The 17,009-nt window shown below is 41.0% G+C and overlaps 1 protein-coding gene across 2 annotated transcripts; it reads right to left on the reverse strand.

Annotated features, from left to right (window-relative positions):
* Nucleotides 1-4,485: 4,485 nt before the first annotated feature.
* On the reverse strand, nt 4,486-12,823 carry LOC110496703 (uncharacterized). Of its 2 annotated transcripts, none has more exons than XM_021572739.3 (4): nt 12,584-12,823; nt 7,819-8,006; nt 7,563-7,651; nt 4,486-7,223 (listed from the first exon to the last, which is right to left on the reverse strand). In XM_021572739.3, the coding sequence occupies exons 1-4, from the start codon at nt 12,682-12,684 to the stop codon at nt 6,213-6,215; spliced, it is 1,389 nt and encodes a 462-aa protein (XP_021428414.3). In that variant the 5' UTR covers nt 12,685-12,823; the 3' UTR covers nt 4,486-6,212. The 2 variants fall into 2 exon arrangements, with proteins under 2 accessions (XP_021428414.3, XP_090065480.1); XM_090209354.1 differs by having other exon boundaries at nt 7,886-8,006; nt 12,584-12,718.
* Between the last annotated feature and the right edge of the window lie 4,186 nt (nt 12,824-17,009).

Here is a 17,009-nt window from a genome sequence, read left to right on the forward strand (position 1 = left end):
ATGTAGGGTGGTGATATAATGTAGGGTTAGGGTGGTGATATAATGTAGGGTGGTGATATAATGTAGGGTTAGGGTGGTGATATAATGTAGGGTTGGGGTGGTGATATAATGTAGGGTTGTGGTGGTGATATAATGTAGGGTTAGGGTGGTGATATAATGTAGGGTGGTGATATAATGTAGGGTTGGGGTGGTGATATAATGTAGGGTTAGGGTGGTGATATAATGTAGGGTTGGGGTGGTGATATAATGTAGGGTTAGGGTGGTGATATAATGTAGGGTTAGGGTGGTGATATAATGTAGGGTTAGGGTGGTGATATAATGTAGGGTGGTGATATAATGTAGGGTTAGGGTGGTGATATAATGTAGGGTTAGGGTGGTGATATAATGTAGGGTTGTGGTGGTGATATAATGTAGGGTTAGGGTGGTGATATAATGTAGGGTTAGGGTGGTGATATAATGTAGGGTTAGGGTGGTATAATGTAGGGTTAGGGTGGTGATATAATGTAGGGTGGTGATATAATGTAGGGTTAGGGTGGTGATATAATGTAGGGTTAGGGTGGTGATATAATGTAGGGTTAGGGTGGTGATATAATGTAGGGTTAGGATGGTGATATAATGTATAGTTAGGGTGGTGATATAACGTAGGGTTAGTGTGGTGATATAATGTGTAGTTAGGGTGGTGATATAATGTAGAGTTAGGGTGGTGATATAATGTAGGGTTAGGGTGGTGATATAATGTAGGGTTAGGGTGGTGATATAATGTAGGGTTGTGGTGGTGATATAATGTAGGGTGGTGATATAATGTAGAGTTAGGGTGGTGATATAATGTAGAGTTAGGGTGGTGATATAATGTAGGGTTAGGGTGGTGATATAACGTAGGGTTAGTGTGGTGATATCATGTAGGGTTAGGGTGGTGATATCATGTAGGGTTAGGGTGGTGATATAATGTAGGGTTAGTGTGGTGATATCATGTAGGGTTAGGGTGGTGATATCTTGTAGGGTTAGGGTGGTGATATCATGTAGGGTTAGGGTGGTGATATAATGTAGGGTTAGTGTGGTGATATCATGTAGGGTTAGGGTGGTGATATCATGTAGGGTTAGGGTGGTGATATCATGTAGGGTTAGGGTGGTGATATAATGTAGAGTTAGGGTGGTGATATAATGTAGAGTTAGGGTGGTGATATAATGTAGGGTTAGGGTGGTGATATAACGTAGGGTTAGGGTGTGCGTGAAACAAAGAATTTTTCCAACAATTGTTTACAGATTATTTCACTGTATCACAATTCCAGTGGGTCAGAAGTTTACATACACTAAGTTGACTGTGCCTTTAAACAGCTTGGAAATTTCCAGAAAATGATGTCATGCTTTAGAAACTTCTGATAGGCTAATTGACATCATTTGAGTCAATTGGAGGTGTACCTGTGGATGTATTTCAAGGCCTACCTTCAAATTCAGTGCCTCTTTGCTTGACATCATGGGAAAATCAAAAGAAATCAGCCAAGACCTCAGAAAAACAATTGTAGACCTCCACACGTCTGGTTCATCCTTGGGAGCAATTTACAAATGCCCGAAAGTACCACGTTCATCTGTACAAACAATAGTACGCAAGTATAAACCCCATGGGAACACACAGCCGTCATACCGCTCAGGAAGGAGACTCGTTCTGTCTGTTAGAGATGAACATACTTTGGTTCGAAAAGTGCAACTCAATCCCAGAACAACAGCAAAGGACCCTGTGAAGATGTTGGAGGAAACAGGTACAAAAGTATCTATATCCACAGTAAAACGTGTCCAATATCGATATAACTTGAAATGCTGCTCTGCAAGGAACGTACTTTTTGGAGAAATGTCCTCTGGTCTGATGAAACAAAAATAGAACTGTATGGCCATAATGACCATCGTTAAGTTTGGAGAAAACGGGGGAGGCTTGTAAGCCGAAGAACACCATCCCAACTGTGAAGCACGAGGGTGGCAGCATCATGTTGTGGGGTGCTTTGCTGCAGGAGGGACTGGTGCACTTCACAAAATAGATGGCATCATGAGGAATTAAAATTATGTGGATATATTGAAGCAACATCTCAAGACATCAGTCAGGAAGTTAAAGCTTGGTTGCAAATGGCTCTTCCAAATAGACAATGACCCCAAGTATTCTTCCAAAGTTGTGACAAAATGGCTTAAGGACAACAAAGTCAAGGTATTGGAGTGGCCATAACAAAGCCCTGACCTCAATCCTATAGACACTTTGTGGGCAGAACTGAAAAAGCGTGTGCGAGCAAGGAGGCCTACAAACCAGACTCAGTTACAACAGCTCTGTTAGGAGGAATGGGACAAAATTTACCCAACCTATTGTGGGAAGCTTGTGGAAGGCTACCCAAAACGTTTGAGCCAAGTTAAACTATTTAAAGGCCATGCTACAAAATACTAATTGAGTGTATGTAAACTTCTGACCCACTGGGAATGTGATGAAAGAAATAAAAGCTGAAATAAATCCTTCTCTCTGCTATTATTCTCACATTTCACATTCTTAAAATAAAGTGGTGATCCTAACTGACCTAAGACAGGGACTTTTTACTAGGACTAAATGTCAGGAATTGTGAAAAATTGAGTTTAAATGCATTTGGTGTATGTAAACTTCCGACTTCAACTGTATATATCAATGCATTATCTAAATTGCAGCCGCGAATCCGCCATAGAAAAATAAAGAACATAAGCTCTGGTAATATGGATAGCCTAACTATTGAAGCAATGAGCGAGTTGGTTTTCCATGGCCCCGGTACCCCTGGTGGGTGGAGAGTTCTCTTTTAGGATCAATGGAATGGTTGAAAAGAATCAAACAAAGAGGAGCTGCTTATGTTTGTCCTGTTTCACATACAGTGGGGAGAACAAGTATTTGATACACTGCTGATTTTTCAGGTTTTCATACTTACAAAGCATGTAGAGGTCTGTAATTTTTTATCAATGGGTACACTTCAACTGTGAGAGACAGAATCTAAAATACTTATGTCATGCAATAAAATGCAAATGAATTACTTAAAAATCATACATTGTGATTTTCTGGATTTTTGTTTTAGATTCCGTCTCCCACAGTTGGAGTGTACCCATTGATAAAAAAAATAACAGACCTCTACATGCTTTGTAAGTAGGAAAACCTGCAAAATCAGTGTATCAAATACTTGTTCTCCCCACTGTATGTGTAGTGTGAAATGGACATGTGCTTCTTTTGCATATCCCACTCCCCCCGAGACATCCTCAGAAAGTGGGGTCACGGCCAGAGGTCAGTCATTATTGATGGCGAACCTGGAACAATTAAGGTTAACTGTCTTGCTCAAGGGCAGATCAACAGATATTTCACCTCGTCAGCTCTGGAATTCAAACCAGCAACCTTTCGGAGACCGGCCCAATGCTGTAACCGCTAGGCTACCTGCTGCACCTGGGGCACAGGGCCATGCAAAACAAATTTGCCTAAAACTCGTCTGGCAATCCTCTTTCAGCTCGAGAAAGTGGATTTCTACTGGTGCGGGCGTTTAACATAAAGCCTCATGGCTCTCATTGATTAAACAACACAATGCAGTAACACTGCTAAATCCAATTTAACAATATGTCAATCGAGAGGTTTCTCTGGAGACATTAGTGTTCTGTGTGTGACCTTTACTTCCTGAAGTGCACTGGAGTGTTGTTTTTGCTTCTCAGAAGGCTTGATTATCACTGAGCATTCTAAAAGTGCTTGATTATCACTGAGCATTCTAAAAGTGCTTGATTATCACTGAGCATTCTAAAAGTGATTGATTATCACTGAGCATTCTAAAAGTGCTTGATTATCACTGAGCATTCTAAAAGTGCTTGATTATCACTGAGCATTCTAAAAGTGATCTATGCCGTTTAAAGTACTTATAATAGACTGCACTACCACTCACCCCCTCCTAACCTGCTCAACTCTGATCACCACTTCCTCTCTCTGTCAGTGTGCGTTCTGTTGTGTCATGTCGACTGCGTGGGGCCGCCTCACCTACTGCTCAGGAAGGGACGCAGAGGGCAGGCTGGTGAGCACTTCCCTCTCTCATCTGCTTGTGGGTCCATCACCATTCACGGAACTCCGGGTCCAGAAGTTAACACTCAGAATCAGTCTGACCAGAACAAGCACAGTACTAAGGCAGATACTAAGGCAAACGCATGGACCCAGACTGCCACAGTAACAGACTGCCATGGTAACAGACTGCCATGGTAACAGACTGCCATAGTAACTGATTTGACGAGAAACGTGGAGACAATGACAAGTCGAAAGGAATTGTCAAACTACAGCATGATGTGTTGATTTTAGTCTTGTGTGTGAGGAGTTAAAATTACCACATTTCAGGAACAGTTTCCACACAACAAAAAAAAGATGAGATCATCTCTAAATAATTAAAACAGATACAGTAGATGAACAAAGTCCACCCCTAGAGTATAGTCACCAGCCTTTGCATCAGCATATAGTTAAAGGATCAATTTACACACATATAATATATTTTTATTGCCCTCAATCCCTCAAAACAAAAATAAACCACATTTAGAATAGATTCGTATCACGAGAAAGAACATATTAGAAAAGACAGAAATCAATTTGTCCAAGAAGAAAAAACCTTACAAAACCAAATGTGTATACGTGTGAATTGAACATTTTTACCCCACAGCATATTATGAAATAAACAGACCAAGCCACTTTCATTACAGGTGTCTCCGTCTAAACTAGTAACCTGTTAGGGGTTTTTTTTCTTGCTTGAAAGCACATTCTTCCATTCTATTGTGTTAGTAGGACTTTTTGGAAGTAATGACTTATTCTTCAACACTGGCATTTGAGTTCCAGCAGAGGGCACCAACACATCATCCGCCCTTACTGGCCTCAAGACCTCCCGTGTAACTCTATGCTCTTTTATTTTAGTCGGGGAATCAAGAGTGACTTCTGGGTGTAGAGGGCACAGCGCCTACTGTAGCCCCTTCTATGTTCATTAAACGTTACATTTTTGTCATTCAGCAGACGCTCTTATACAGAGTCAACTGCACAGTTTGTGCATCCATCTTAAAGATAGCTAGGTGAGACAACCACATATCACCGTCATAGTCAGTACATTTTTCCTCAATAAATGATCAAAACTAGTAAGAAAAGAGTAGTGGTAGTGCCAGTATCAACAAGGGTGTTAGTTAAAGATACTGAAGAGGTGGGTTTTCAGAAGGTGGGCAGTGACTCAGCTGTCCTGATTTTAGGGGGAACTGGAAGCTTGTTCCACCATTTGGGTACCAGGACAGAGAATAGCTTTGCCTGGGATGAACGGGAGCCAGGCTCAGCCTGGTATTTTTCTGTGTTGGGAAAACTACTCAGAAAAGACAGTTTAGCAAGCCACCAATTACCTCACACTGGAAGAAGTTAAGAAAAATAGTTTACTTAACTACAGTCATTTTGAAAAGTAGTTCACTACATCCAAACTACTTTGTGAAAAGGGATCATATCTAAATCTGAAATGTCAGACTACAAATTACGAGATCACTTTAGGGTCATATATTAACAGAATGTGTCATTTAGCCTAAACACAAAAACGAGGTTTCAAGTGAGAAACGGGTTGGTCTGATGCCCAAAAATGGAAATTATGGCCTACTTCACTCATTTTATTTTAGCCAAAAATGTAGTGTATAGTTCCAGTAGTTGGCTACACGACTAAAACGTAGTGTGTAGTTCCAATAGTTGGCTACACGACTAAAACGTAGTGTGTAGTTCCAATAGTTGGCTACACGGCTAAAACGTAGTGTGTAGTTCCAGTAGTTGGCTACACGGCTAAAACGTAGTGTGTAGTTCCAATAGTTGGCTACACGGCTAAAACATAGTGTGTAGTTCCAGTAGTTGGCTACACGACTAAAACGTAGTGTGTAGTTCCAGTAGTTGGCTACACGGCTAAAACGTAGTGTGTAGTTCCAGTAGTTGGCTACATGGCTAAAACGTAGTGTGTAGTTCCAGTAGTTGGCTACACGGCTAAAGTGTAGTGTGTAGTTCCAGTAGTTAGCTACACGGCTAAAACGTAGTATGTAGTTCCAATAGTTGGCTACATGGCTAAAGTGTAGTGTGTAGTTCCAGTAGTTAGCTACACTGCTACATGACAACAAGTAATGAACTACTGCAAACACTATCTAGATTTGAATTTAGTTCCACTACCACCAAGCTACTGCAAAATGTAGTTCATTTACTAGTAATCTGGTGCAGTAGCAGACACGGGGTCAGGTACGGGGCCAGGAGCCCATGGGATGGGAGCACCATGGGTACTCCTGTCCACTACCCTCCCTGTTAGCCCAGCTGGTAGCAGGTCTATGGGTTTTCCCAGGAGCCTCTGCTTCATCTCATAACTTTCCTTGGAAGGTCCTACAAGGCGGAGGAGATCTCCAACCTGATCGACGAGGACAGTAGGATAAATTATATTATACTTCTGAACCAGTTGATGAATTCTAACCTGTCGGTCACGATCGAGTGTCCATAGTGGGATTTCTTGAGTTCGTAGTCTTAAATGAAGCTTGTTGAAAAAAACCTGCAGCTTTTCCATAACCCGCTCTGGACTCTTCCCTTCAAGGAAAACATAGCGGAGGTCAGAACCTTCAGCTGGCTTAACATCCATTTGAGTTGTGTGGCCTCCAAGAATGGAATCAATGTCCTTTTTCCTGACGCACTGGGCATAACGGAGCACATCTGTGTCCGTTATGAAGAAGACCTCACTGGGAGATGGGGTCTGGGAGATGGGTTCCACTGGTTTGGGGGATGTGTTCCACTGGTCTGGGAGATGGGTTCCACTGGTCTGGGAGATGGGTTCCACTGGTTTGGGGGATGTGTTCCACTGGTCTGGGAGATGGGTTCCACTGGTCTGGGAGATGGGTTCCACTGGTTTGGGGGATGTGTTCCTGACATGGGTCAAGTTGTCCCCAACATACCCTGTTGCTTGCGGGCTGGGAAATGGGTTGCAGCGGATTGAGGATTTGGAAATGGCCCCAGAGGCATGGCTATTGAGACTGGATGGCGAAGGGCTGCTGGGGCGCAGGGTGTTTGTGTCCTGGGGTAAGACCTGCTGCAGTTGGGCCTTCACTGCAGTGAACTTCTGAAAGGAGCCCTGAATGGGTAGCTGGGGAATCTCGTTCACAGGCTGGAGCACCTCCTCGCTGTCCTTGGAGAACATGCTCACATCCAGATCGACCTTGACTGGCACGTCCACCTGCGACACACACATAACACATAAATAAAACCAGAGAAAAAATAGAACTCTTCTGCAACGCTCGTTGGTCTTGGAATGACCTGCAAACGCCTTGAACACTGAAGGTAGATGGTGTTGCTAACTGAGTTTAAAGCTCTGATTGAGAAAAAAAATGTTGTTGACCACTTATTGTTTTTAACGTAAAGTATTGTATGTACATGCTGACTACTTCGTCATGACCGCTTGCCAGCTCAACTCGAAAAATAGTTTATTCCCTGGTAAATGAAAGGTTCAATAAAGGAAATTGTAACCATCCTTTTTACAGGACATGGATTGCAATATGATGTGTCTTTTTACTACCTCAGGCGTGTCAGCGTTCCTGATTTTAAGAGGAAAGTGTTGCCCATCCACTTCTAAGACATGGGTCCGCTGCGACACACGTGCAGCCACTGCAACAGAGAGGAGAGGAAGTTAGATGAATTACATGGTTTTTTACCACAAATGTACTGTATCCATATATTCTGTAGCAAATAGTACATTATCACAAACTAATATTAGACTATGTGTACCTAAAAAAAAATAGATATCTGTAGTTCCATCCATTCGATAAGCCTACCTTCTGGATCCTCAAATATGACAAAGGCCTGTCCTGGGCTGTAGGATGGAAACTGTACTCTCTTTACCTCTCCTCCCCCGTTCCCTGGTCGTTGGAAGTGTATCGTGAGCTTGTCAACCATTCTAACAGAGGCAAGGATATCGTCGGGGACGCCAAGCACCTCCACGGGTGTTCCCTCCATGACAGTACTGGGGAAAGGGCATAGAGGTGAGCAACGACCACAGGTGACACCACCTCAGGTTGTAGCAGTCTTATTGGCTGAATGTGATATGCAACATCTGGGACTAGCATTAGCTAATGCAGCATGGAGGTGAACAATTGTGTTTCATAAAGAAAGCATGCATATTTTCCCACATTCTCGACATTAACTAGTTACGGAGGAAATGGATGGCTTTGCAGCCTGAATGGAGAATGTTTACCACCCGGTCCACAGGGGATACGTAGGGCCCTATAAAAACATTTTTTTGCCTGATTCCATTTCGTTTTTCCAGATTTCCGTTTCCCCCGAATAGTTTCAGGTTTCAAAAAGAAAACATTTCAGAATTGAATGTTCTAAGTCCACAACAATGTTTAAACCACATCAGGAGACCATTTTAGAGGTCTGGGGGGAAAAATAAAGACGTTTTAATGTTTTGGCGTGCAAGTGTGCACCAGGAAGAGACCATTGTTTGGCTAAGCAGTGTTTCTGTAGCACTCATGTGGTTGCAGAGTTCGTAAAATGACCACCTGGTTTGAAGCAAATAATCATTCTGCCAGGTAGGCTACTTTTTAATTAACATTCATTTGGGAAGGTTTTTGGGAAAACCTTTCCGTTTCTAACAGAAGGTTATCATTAGAATCGTCGCTAACGGATATGCAAAGTGTAGACAAGTGTGCAAATACCCACAGACCGGGGCATTCTTGTGACTTACTTCGCAAATGAATGCATTTTCCAATAAGTCCAATTTGTTTTTGTTGATTTCCTACAAAGTTAATTTAAAAAATATATATTGTTGAATTCTATTTTAATGTCTGGATTATATGATTCTGTCCACAATGTGGATTTTATAGTGCCCTAGATATGAGTGTATAGCCGGTTTGCCTTCTACCAGAGTAGAAGAGGGAGGCCCAACTCGGCGGAAAATCTGTCTCCCTCCGGCAGGAGGCGTTTTTCCCCCTTGTTTTGCCCACCAAACAAGGAGCTTTTGTATGCAGGTCAATGAGAGTGTGTCGAACTAAAAAATGTATGGCTTATTTGCTACATGAGGTAAATTTGACTGAATAGAAGTTTCGTAATGCTTAAGTTGTTACGAGTGTACTGATATAAGTAGGACACGTGACATCCCGGCAACTTTGAGAAAAAAACACTTTATATCGGAGTTGTCTCGAGATGTCTATGCATATTCATGACATGAGGCTAGTAGCATAGCATCTCTCGGGTTGACGTCAACAACCCTCATCGAATATTCCAAATGTATCCACCAATCCAAAGAAAGGATAGGTGGGAGCAACACCGCTTTGTGGACAACGACTCCTATTGTTTTTTAAAACATTACTTTAAAAATGTAACATTAACCTAATAAAACATTTGTTGTGGGAATGACGAGCAGTAGGCCTAATACAATATCACAGCATATTGTCTATGTGCCTGGCCTGGTAATATTGTTCTTCTCAGACCATATTATATTTTAAAACTCAAGCTTTGATAACAAAATAGATCAGTTGGTGTAGCACTTGCAAGGCACAGCTGAGCATAAATTTAAATAATTTGCTTTTTTATTTTACTGGACTGATGGTACCTCCTGCATCTGTCATGGTGCTTTCAAGACAACTCAACAGGTCAAATCATGATGTCAGTGATCTGCAGGTCGGAAAGTCAGAGCTCTAGAAACATGCCCGAGTTTCCGACATGGAATTCTGAGTTGGATGACCATTCAAAACGATGGTCATCCAAGTTCCCAGTTGTCTTGAACGCACTGAATTCGGGAAGTCTGAGATTTCAGAGTAAAGAGTTCAGTTGTTTTGAACATGGCCTTATTCTCAGTGGAGGGAGGGAGCAAGAGAGCAGCAGAGGGTCCATCGCTCATGGTCCCTGCTCTCTCCTTCCTTTCCTCTGGTGAGACTGACCAGAAAGAGGAGACAGTCTTCCACCTGATGGCGTATCTCGAGTCGTACCGCATAACCAATATGCAAGCATAGATTCGTGTTGTTCCTATGACCAGAGAAAGTGATATATTCCTCCATATTAAAATAACAAGAAAAAGGGCTATCGTTACACTTGTCTACTCATTCATTGCACCTGCAGCGCGAGAGAAGGGCGTTTTATGTTTTGTAATAATGTTGAATAAAAACAGTGACAGTGGTGAAAAGAAAATTAAAACATACACACTCTTATCAACAGCAGCTCTTTGCTATATTCTTTGACAGTCTCTCTCTGGTCATGCTATATTCTTTGACAGTCTCTCTCTGGTCATGCTATATTCTTTGACAGTCTCTCTCTGGTCATGCTATATTCTTTGACAGTCTCTCTCTGGTCATGCTATATTCTTTGACAGTCTCTCTCTGGTCATGCTATATTCTTTGACAGTCTCTCTCTGGTCATGCTATATTCTTTGACAGTCTCTCTCTGGTCATGGTTTTAATATTTTCAAGTATCCTGGTTCCGACTAGCAAGTGAACAGGGCAACTGTTTCGAAGTACACTGCTTAGCGATCTCGACACATGCCTTGGAGCTCTGGCATCAAACGTACCATCACTAGTCAATACTAGAGGTTGAACGATTAATCGAAATGGCCGATTAATTAGGGCCAATTTCAAGTTTTCATAACAATCGGTAATCGGCATTTTTGGACACCGATCATGGCCGATTACATTGCAATCCACGAGGAGACTGCGTGGCAGGCTGACTACCTTATATGCGAGTGCAGCAAGGAACCAAGGTAAGGTGCTAGCTAGCATTAAACGTATCTTATAAAAACAATAAATCTTAACATAATCACTAGTTAACTACACATGGTTGATGATATTACTAGTTTATCTAGCTTGTCCTGCGTTGCATGTAATCGATGCGGTGCCTGTTAATTTATCATTGAATCACAGTCTACTTCGCCAAACAGGTGATTTAAAAAGCGCATTCGCGAAAAAAGCACCGTCGTTGCACCAATGTACCTAACCATAAACATCAACGTCTTTCTTAAAATCAATACACAAGTATATTTTTTTAAACCTGCATATTTAGTTAAAAGAAATTCATGTTAGCAGGCAATATTAAACTAGAGAAATTGTGTCACATCTCTTGCGTTCATTGCACGCAGAGTCAGGGTATATGCAACAGTTTGGGCCGCCTGGCTCGTTGAGAACTAATTTGCCCGAATTTTACGTAATTATGACATAACATTGAAGGTTGTCTAATGTAACAGGAATATTTAGACTTAGGGATGCCACCCGTTAGATAAAATACGGAACGGTTCCGTATTTCACTGAAAGAATAAACGTTTTGTTTTCGAAATGATCGTTTCCGGATTTGACCATATTAATGACCTAAGACTCGTATTTCTGTGAGTTATTATGTTATAGTTAAGTCTATGATTTGATATTTGATAGAGCAGTCTGACTGAGCGGTGGTAGGCAGCAGCAGGCTCATAAGCATTCATTTAAACAGCACTTTTGTGCGTTTGCCAGCAGCTCTTCGCTGTCCTTCAAGCATTGTGCTGTTTATGACTTCTGCACTGTTGGAGCGAAGAACACAAGCATTTTGCTACACCCGCAATAACATCTGCTAAACATCTGTATGCGACCAATACAATTCGATTTGAGTGGTAGAGGAAGATGGGTACAGGGTGAGGGATCCTGAGAGGAATCCTGTGAGTAGGCAGAGACCAAGAGAGAGATGGGAAGAATATGTGCTTCAGTAAGGTGGGCTTTTTAGCATTTATAGCCATGGTTGTCAATTATACTGCAGAAATGGATCAGAAGTGACAGAAAATAGAAGTTGTGGAGGCAGTAGCTGAGAAGTACTCGGGATTGTGAGGATTTACTGCAGAACAGTTGCTTTGGGTGTTGAGTGGTAAGTGGTCTGTCCTCTCAGACTATCAGTCTGGAGTAGTATTAGATCGGGTTAAATAGTGGAAGGGGTGGTGTTTTTTGTTGTTGTTGTGAGGGCTATTAGTTGGCAGGGCAATTTTCCTTGTTTCCAATGTTGTATTACCATAACAAAAATGTAACGTAGGGAAGGTCGTGAATGGCATCATACACCAACCAGTACAGTAGGTGGCGGTGTATACAACTAAAAGTTGGATGCGATCAGCCAACCAAATCCTAAAGAAGTACAGCTGTGGTTTTATTTGATTGAATAACGTTGTATTAAAATGTATGGATTTCAGCAGACAAAGCACGGCACGCAAAAACATACAGTAGGTACACGGTAAGGGTTTTAGAATGTTTTAAAAAATAAGTATCGACGCATTGCAACTAGAAAGACCATAAACAAACTAGCCTGTGTTACTTGGCAATGTAAAGTGAAGAACTGGAATGTAACTGAAAAGTAATTATTGACAGCACGCAACATTATTGCATTAAATTAACTGTGTATGGATGTGAGTTATCTACGTTTAATCAATCAATGTGATTTGTTTAAGTTTGGCAATATTGTAATCCGATTCCCAATTTCCCTCTCCCGTTTTTCACTAAGAAAACACTGAAAATATACTTGATGTAAAATTTTATGCATTAACAACAAACATGTTTTTATTATCCTTCAAAAAGTTGTTATTTGAATCAAACTTACCTATATCGGGTTGTCGGTTTGTTCAAAATAAGGTCGTCACTACTGAAGTATGGTCGTACTATGCATTTCGAGAAAAGTGAAAAGTTGTCAGCGTCACGCATAGACTGATGCCGCGTTCAAATGCTAATCGGAACTAGGAAACTCGAACATTTCCGACTTGTTATCCGTTGACGCGGGCACGTGTATAACTATAACCAGTTAGCAACTCGGAAATTTCAGAGTGAACGCGGCAGAGTCTATGGCGTTGCTGCTGACAACCTTTCACTTTCGATTCTCTCGAAATGCACAGGGACACCATACCTCCTCCTTCTTCCTCTATTTCTTTAAGTTATATTGGCGAATCGCAACCAACTGACAGGTGCTTACACCGAAACCTACTGCACTGGAGTGTGAGGCCAGTCACTCCCTATCTATACCACTATATTCTCTAAACTAACCCTGCATTTCTAATCAAATGTAATCTCACTACTAACCTCACTACTCCCATCACCCACACACAAAATACCACCCACTCCCCATTACGTCCAACCTCTCTGACCCTGTCAAACAACCTCTCTCTTTCTACATAATACGTTTCACAATATAATAATACATGTTCAACCGTTTCCGCTACCATGCAGCCATTACACATCCCTGTACCATGTTTCCCTATCAAATGTGAAGAGGAATACAATCCCACATGTCCTAATCTCATCCTACACGACATAACTCCCTCCCTTCTGTTCCCATTATATGACACTATCTCCCGTGCAGATTTCCTTGTACTATAAATACGTCTGCCCTTACTACTTTCGTCCCATTGTATCTGCCAGCAATCTAACCCATTTTTCAGAATCAACGTTTTAATTTCCCCTCTGAACAACCTCACCTGTAAATACACAATATTTAAGTGTCTATGCTCTTTGTGTTGTTATATCTACTACATCATGTCCATAAACTCCTGTATGACCAGAATCCAATCGATGTGAATACCATTTCCTTGTTACCCTAACAACAGCATCATTATGTCTACCCATAAATCCTCACATTCTGACCTCCCAGATCGTAAACTACACAGTCCCAACATATTACTGACCTTCTTGTTTACAACTCCTCTATCCATTGCAAGCTAACAAATATGGCAACCATTTCTGTTGAATATACAGATAAATCATTTGTTAGTATCTTGCATAGATTAACATTAAACTCAGGAATAAATTCACCTGCTCCTGTCTTCCCATTCATGGCATCCTTTGAACCATCTGTATACACTGCAAGACAAGAATGAAACTGATTGCTAATATATTGATCAGCTATTGTTCCTAGATTATCTTCTTCACACCACTGTTTATTATCTTCGATCAGGCTCAGATCAACATGTGGTCTTGTATAAAATGAAAGGATATCAAACTCAACCCGTTGATCTTTTCCAGTGATGAAGACATGGATGTCTCATGGTATGTTTTACATCTGGAATGTATTGATTGTTGCTGCCTTCTTGGCCAGGTCTCTTGAATGTTTTGGCATTCAGGTCCACGCTCACTTTCTGAACAATTCTATCATTAAAATCAAAAGTGGTGCTGTCAAAAAGCAATATGACAATATGTCACGTATTATTCTGTGATCATTTGTGATTTGAATCTTGAGTTGATATATTTTGATAAAGCTAGCACAACTTCTTACCTATCCTTTTGCAGTGGAGCCAACAGAGGGAAAGAGCCTATAGGGTGCTGTGGTCCTCGAGGGGAGGAGCCAATAGAGGAGAAGAGCCTATAGAGAGCTGTGGTCCTCGAGGGGAGGAGCCAATAGAGGGGAATCGTAGTTTATTAGTGTATCCTGTAGTTTATTAGTGTTGAGATGTGGTCTATCTGCTGTATCCTGTAGTTTATTAGTGTTGAGATGTGGTCTTTCTATCTGCTGTATCCTGTAGTTTATTAGTGTTGAGATGTGGTCTTTCTATCTGCTGTATCCTGTAGTTTATTAGTGTTGAGATGTGGTCTATCTATCTGCTGTATCCTGTAGTTTATTAGTGTTGAGATGTGGTCTTTCTATCTGCTGTATCCTGTAGTTTATTAGTGTTGAGATGTGGTCTATCTATCTGCTGTATCCTGTAGTTTATTAGTGATGAGATGTGGTCTTTCTATCTGCTGTATCCTGTAGTTTATTAGTGTTGAGATGTGGTCTTTCTATCTGCTGTATCCTGTAGTTTATTAGTGTTGAGATGTGGTCTATCTGCTGTATCCTGTAGTTTATTAGTGTTGAGATGTGGTCTATCTGCTGTATCCTGTAGTTTATTAGTGTTGAGATGTGGTCTATCTGCTGTATCCTGTAGTTTATTAGTGTTGAGATGTGGTCTATCTATCTGCTGTATCCTGTAGTTTATTAGTGTTGAGATGTGGTCTATCTGCTGTATCCTGTAGTTTATTAGTGTTGAGATGTGGTCTATCTGCTGTATCCTGTAGTTTATTAGTGTTGAGATGTGGTCTATCTATCTGCTGTATCCTGTAGTTTATTAGTGTTGAGATGTGGTCTATCTATCTGCTGTATCCTGTAGTTTATTAGTGTTGAGATGTGGTCTTTCTATCTGCTGTATCCTGTAGTTTATTAGTGTTGAGATGTGGTCTTTCTATCTGCTGTATCCTGTAGTTTATTAGTGTTGAGATGTGGTCTATCTGCTGTATCCTGTAGTTTATTAGTGTTGAGATGTGGTCTATCTATCTGCTGTATCCTGTAGTTTATTAGTGTTGAGATGTGGTCTATCTGCTGTATCCTGTAGTTTATTAGTGTTGAGATGTGGTCTATCTGCTGTATCCTGTAGTTTATTAGTGTTGAGATGTGGTCTTTCTATCTGCTGTATCCTGTAGTTTATTAGTGTTGAGTATGTGGTCTTTCTATCTGCTGTATCCTGTAGTTTATTAGTGTTGAGATGTGGTCTATCTATCTGCTGTATCCTGTAGTTTATTAGTGTTGAGATGTGGTCTTTCTATCTGCTGTATCCTGTAGTTTATTAGTGTTGAGATGTGGTCTATCTGCTGTATCCTGTAGTTTATTAGTGTTGAGATGTGGTCTTTCTATCTGCTGTATCCTGTAGTTTATTAGTGTTGAGATGTGGTCTTTCTATCTGCTGTATCCTGTAGTTTATTAGTGTTGAGATGTGGTCTATCTGCTGTATCCTGTAGTTTATTAGTGTTGAGATGTGGTCTTTCTATCTGCTGTATCCTGTAGTTTATTAGTGTTGAGATGTGGTCTATCTATCTGCTGTATCCTGTAGTTTATTAGTGTTGAGATGTGGTCTTTCTATCTGCTGTATCCTGTAGTTTATTAGTGTTGAGATGTGGTCTATCTATCTGCTGTGTCCTGTAGTTTATTAGTGTTGAGATGTGGTCTATCTATCTGCTGTATCCTGTAGTTTATTAGTGTTGAGATGTGGTCTATCTGCTGTATCCTGTAGTTTATTAGTGTTGAGATGTGGTCTATCTATCTGCTGTATCCTGTAGTTTATTAGTGTTGAGATGTGGTCTATCTATCTGCTGTGTCCTGTAGTTTATTAGTGTTGAGATGTGGTCTTTCTATCTGCTGTATCCTGTAGTTTATTAGTGTTGAGATGTGGTCTATCTATCTGCTGTATCCTGTAGTTTATTAGTGTTGAGATGTGGTCTATCTGCTGTATCCTGTAGTTTATTAGTGTTGAGATGTGGTCTATCTATCTGCTGTATCCTGTAGTTTATTAGTGTTGAGATGTGGTCTATCTATCTGCTGTGTCCTGTAGTTTATTAGTGTTGAGATGTGGTCTATCTATCTGCTGTATAGTAGATATTTTGTTGTTGCTGTTTTATTGATTAAAAGAAATACTGTGTATTATTTTCCCTGCACTGTAATGTCCACTAGGGGACAGTAGGGGACAGGCCTGAAGCTACACCCAGGTAGGCCTATTCTGGTGGCTATGAAATAAAACCAGATTTACTGTAGCTGCAGCCCAGTCATCCACAAGTTGTCTGATAGACTATGTAGCATACTGAAGACAGCAAGATTCAGGCCTACCTGTCTCAGTTTACTCTCTGTAGTCATCTGAAAAAACACATTTGGGGAATTTGCGAATTACATACTCATTCGGCCAACTTAATGAATTATATGGAGTATCCTATCTTCCCCATTCAAATTCTACTTCTTCTTGGCCTTTTCAATTCAAATTCAGACTGTGTTGACCAATGCGATCTGACCACAACCCGACCCTCTTTGTAGTGGAACATACAATAAAGAGCAGCTGGAAATGTATTCAGTAATGGCTTTGATGGTGGGTGGTGACTGCGGTCACAGAGGACTTGCACAGAGGACTGGCATGGTGGATGACTCAGAATACATAATTACTACATTAGACAACAATAATCTCTCTGTCTCTCTAACTCTCTCTCTCTCTCTCTCTCTCTCTCTCTCTCTCTCTCTCTCT

The sequence above is a fragment of the Oncorhynchus mykiss genome, chromosome 18, assembly GCF_057628025.1.
Source record: "Oncorhynchus mykiss isolate SJ-2025 chromosome 18, ASM5762802v1, whole genome shotgun sequence".
Taxonomy (NCBI): domain Eukaryota; kingdom Metazoa; phylum Chordata; class Actinopteri; order Salmoniformes; family Salmonidae; genus Oncorhynchus; species Oncorhynchus mykiss.

Coding starts and splice junctions, on each gene's coding strand:
- LOC110496703 (XM_021572739.3), bottom strand. CDS start 12,684: ATGCGTGACGCTGACAACTTTTCACTTTTCTCGAAATGCATAGTACGA. Junction 8,007..12,583: donor AAACCGACAACCCGATATAG/GTAAGTTTGATT, acceptor CCCTTTCCCCAG/TACTGTCATGGAGGGAACAC. Junction 7,224..7,562: donor GGAACGCTGACACGCCTGAG/GTAGTAAAAAGA, acceptor TGTGTGTCGCAG/GTGGACGTGCCAGTCAAGGT.